This window comes from Eupeodes corollae, chromosome 1, assembly GCF_945859685.1.
Source record: "Eupeodes corollae chromosome 1, idEupCoro1.1, whole genome shotgun sequence".
NCBI lineage: Eukaryota > Metazoa > Arthropoda > Insecta > Diptera > Syrphidae > Eupeodes > Eupeodes corollae.
The window spans coordinates 238,684,871-238,688,747 of record NC_079147.1 but is presented as its reverse complement, the minus strand read 5'-3'; the positions used below and the strand labels follow the sequence as shown (position 1 = coordinate 238,688,747).

At 30.4% G+C, this 3,877-nt stretch overlaps 1 protein-coding gene across 1 annotated transcript; it reads right to left on the bottom strand.

The window, feature by feature from the left end:
- Window positions 1-357: 357 nt before the first annotated feature.
- Window positions 358-1,315, bottom strand: LOC129940647 (putative nuclease HARBI1). Its single transcript, XM_056049039.1, has 2 exons — window positions 1,182-1,315; window positions 358-1,121 (listed from the first exon to the last, which is right to left on the bottom strand). The coding sequence occupies exons 1-2, from the start codon at window positions 1,292-1,294 to the stop codon at window positions 683-685; spliced, it is 552 nt and encodes a 183-aa protein (XP_055905014.1). The 5' UTR covers window positions 1,295-1,315; the 3' UTR covers window positions 358-682.
- Between the last annotated feature and the right edge of the window lie 2,562 nt (window positions 1,316-3,877).

Genomic DNA, 3,877 nt, shown 5'->3' with positions numbered 1-3,877 from the left:
CAATTTTTACCAACTTTTGTTAATTTTTGTTCGGTTTTTAATTTTTTATAAAAAAACTGTCAATTCGATTTTGTTCAAAATTTTACTGAATGTTGACAACAACATTTTTTGAAAGATAAAAGTAAATAAAAGCCAATATCTCAAAGTTTTTAAAAGATATTTGAGTCGAAAATCATTTTTTACCAACTTTTGTTAATTTTTTTTTCGGTTTTTATTTTTTTTGTAAAAAAACTATCAATTCGATTTTTTTCAAAATTTTACTGAATGTTAACAACAATAGTTTTTAAAAGATAAAAGTAAATTAAAGCTAATATCTCAGAGTTTGGAAAAGATATTTGAGTCGAAAATCAAGGGTGCCAGCACGTAACTTGATACAACCGAGTTTAGTCGATACAATCGAGCATTGGCAGCACACATTTTGGTTCAATCGAGCTTCCTCGATTGTTTCGAAAGATTTGGCAGCACACAAACTTCAAATTGACGTTTGAAACAAAAGTTTTCACTCGACAGAAATAAGTTATCGTCGGCAGTGATTTTTGTGCGGAAAAATGGAAAAACAAAATATTGAAAAACAAAATATGTCAATAAATAAAAAACAATGTGAAATTTTGACTATTATTTCGTTTAGATGATTGCAAATCTAGACAAATTGATATGTACATTTTAGTATGTAAAATAGAATTCATAATATTACCACCATTGCATTCAAACTATGGAACCCTTTACGGTTGAAATAGATGTGCTCGTTTTCTTTTTGTCTTAAAATAGGAATATGAGTACCATCAACGCAGCCCACTATTCCCGGTAGTTTAAATTTCCTATAGTAGTACTCCTTGCTGTCTCTAAATTTAGAGCAATCAAATTTAATCCATTGCGGACAAAACTTATTTTCCAGGAGACTCAACGTTCGGCGAAAGAACTTGGAAACTGTTGTCTGTGCCATACTTAGCAACACATTTGTTCCAACATTGGTTTGGTAACTCCCACTAGCTAGGAGATTTAATGTTGCACAGAGCTGTAGAACTGGTGGAACTGATGTTCTTCTTCTGTCTTGTGGAAGATCTAACGAGCTGAGTATCATTTTAAAACATTCCTTGTTGACTCTAAACTGCTGTACAAAGCTAAAAAAAATTGTTTTACAAATGTTATACATAATCTTTCTTTTCTTTTTGAATATTTACTCATTTTCACTCAATTCGAATGGGTTGCTGTTATCTCTCAAATATCTTCTTTTTATTTTGGCATAGGACACTTCTTCGCCTTCACTTTCAGTCTCCGAATCAAAGAAAAACATTTCGAAAAAACTTATAATTGAAACTAGAATGGAATAATTTCAAAGAAAACTCATTTGACATTTCATTTTATAGTTCACAATGACTTTTTTAAGTAAAAGTCACAATGGAACTCGTCTCAAATTACGTGCTGTCAAAAATAATTTGTTTCGAGTTCATCGACGATCGACAATCCTCGATTGTATCAAGTTACGTGCTGGCACCCCAATTTTTACCAACTTTTATAATTTTTTTTTAGGTTTTTATTTTTTGTAAAAAAAACTGTCAATTAGATTTTTCTCAAAATTTTATCAGATGTCAAAAGCATTATTTGTCGTTGCACAAAATTATTTTAGAGATGAAATCATATTTCAGTCGCAAAATTTTGGAGGTTACAAATTTTTTTTTTAGTTTTTTTGATTTATAAAAAAAAACCATTATATTGATTTTTTTCAAAAAATATACATGTTTTGTATCACATTACAATATATTATATACAATTTAATTCAAATCTCTAGCGTTTTTGGTTCGTAGGATATTTAGGGTTAACCAAAATTTTCACCTTTTTTTTAAACTGCTATGGTAAAAAAACCACCCACGCAATTTTCTTGAGAGCCCTTTCTGCATCTTTCTGCCTTATTATCTGTATAACAAAATTTATTTGAAGTCGATATCTCTTTTGGTTCTTGAGCTATGGACGACGAAAAAACGTCGCGAACGTACGGACGTACGGACGTACGAACGTACGTACACACGCACGCACAGACATCTTTCTAAAAATCTTTTATTTCGACTCTAGGGACCTTGAAACGTCGAGAAATGTCAAAATTTTCAATTTGACAAATCGGACCCATTACAATAACATCCTATGGGAAGTTAAAAACAGGCAACCCAAAATTTAGTGTCCAAAAATGTTGTTCCTCTTGTTAACTCTATGAAAATTGGCATCGGTTTGAGCAAAATTCAACACACACTACACAAACATATTTGTGCAGGCACGGAAAATTCAAATTTTTTTGATTTTGTTCAAACCGCTTGCGCAAACACGTATCATCGCTACACACTACTCAAACAGTTTGCACAAACATTTTTCAAAAACAACAAAATACATTCGTTTGCTAAAACAATTTGTGTAGTGTATGGGCCCTATAAGATGATTCAACTCAATTCAATTCGATTAAACAAATTCAGATTAGAATTGTCAAAATTAATTGTTACCATGGTGAAATAAAATATTTAAATAAAAGTATAAAATTGGCTGTGTTTGAATAACATTCTTACTTTTCTTGTTTTTTCGAATGTCGTAATCTTTGTCGGTCACAAAGATGTGTTTTTTTTAATGAAAAAGAGCTAAGTAAGAAAATTTTCCTCTATTTGTGTAATCGTCTGGTAGCACTATTCGGAATACACATATTGGGAAGTTTGAGCCAACATAAGGGACTTTCATTGTATTAAATTAAGCATCATTAATTTCAAATTCAGATCTTTAGGTACTTCACAAATCTTTAAGTTCATGGAACAAAAAGTACCAACGAAATTACTGTTTTTAAAACACTTCTCAGGCAAACTTTAAGTCTACCACGATTTGTATTTAGTATTGGAAAGAAATATTAGTTATTTCTTTTCCAAATTGACAAGGAACCCTTTTAAAGAAAGCATAAAATAAAGTTGTGCAGAAAATAAATAAATCATAGAGGAATAAAGTTCAGCTTTCAGTTGAATGAAAAAACATTATCAACTGTCATTTTAATTGAAGTAGACTTGACTTGATAGTTAGGGAGATTTTTTTTGACTAACTTTCCAGTCAACTTTCCATTCGCTTTCCATTAAAGTTGCCTTATTTAATGGAATTTTTTGGCAGCTGGCCAATCAGATACTAGAAACTTACCTAACTTTCTGAACCTGAACCTGCCCATTTGTTTGAAAACGACTTTAACATTTTTGTTTTGACAGCTTTCAATCAATATTTCCTTAAACAGATCAAATTCGATTATTTTGATTGTCATTTATCAACAATCACCTTAGCCGATCACACCCTAGTTTTTTCTTAAGTACGAGTATATCATGAGCATGACTAACTCGGTCGCATTTTTTTTACGAATTTGGCGCAACATTTTAAATGATTTAGTAAAATGTTATACATTTTTAGCAATTAAAACGATTTTAAAATCTTACCATCTCTTAACATTTTGCTAAAGTTAAAACCAAGAAATGGCTTCATTAACATTTATTAATTAAATAAAAGTGAAAGCAATTTACTAATGGGGTTTTCCATTGGTAAATTCAGATGTCTTTCAAAAATGGATGATAGAAAAACGACACTCGCAATAGGTCCAAAATAATATTTTTTTTAAGAATTGTCGTTAATCTTTCGTAAATATTTAAGTGTATTAAACATTTTAGAGTTTTATTAGTTTTACAAATTGGGCGATAGTTTAAAAAATCCTGTTTACTTTCCGTATTATGAATTGGAGTAATGATAGAACACTTTCACTTAAAAATCAGGGAAAAAGTGGTGTTAGAGCAAGTCGCAACTTTGTTGGAAAGTTAGTCAAGAAAAATCTCCCTAACTTCAAGTCAAGTCTACTCATGTCAAAATGACAATT

Excerpts from the sequence above, each read along its gene's own strand:
- LOC129940647 (XM_056049039.1), bottom strand. The coding sequence starts at position 1,294 with ATGTTTTTCTTTGATTCGGAGACTGAAAGTGAAGGCGAAGAAGTGTCC. Across the intron at positions 1,122-1,181 it reads TTCGAATTGAGTGAAAATGA|CTTTGTACAGCAGTTTAGAG; the intron begins GTAAATATTCAA and ends AATTTTTTTTAG.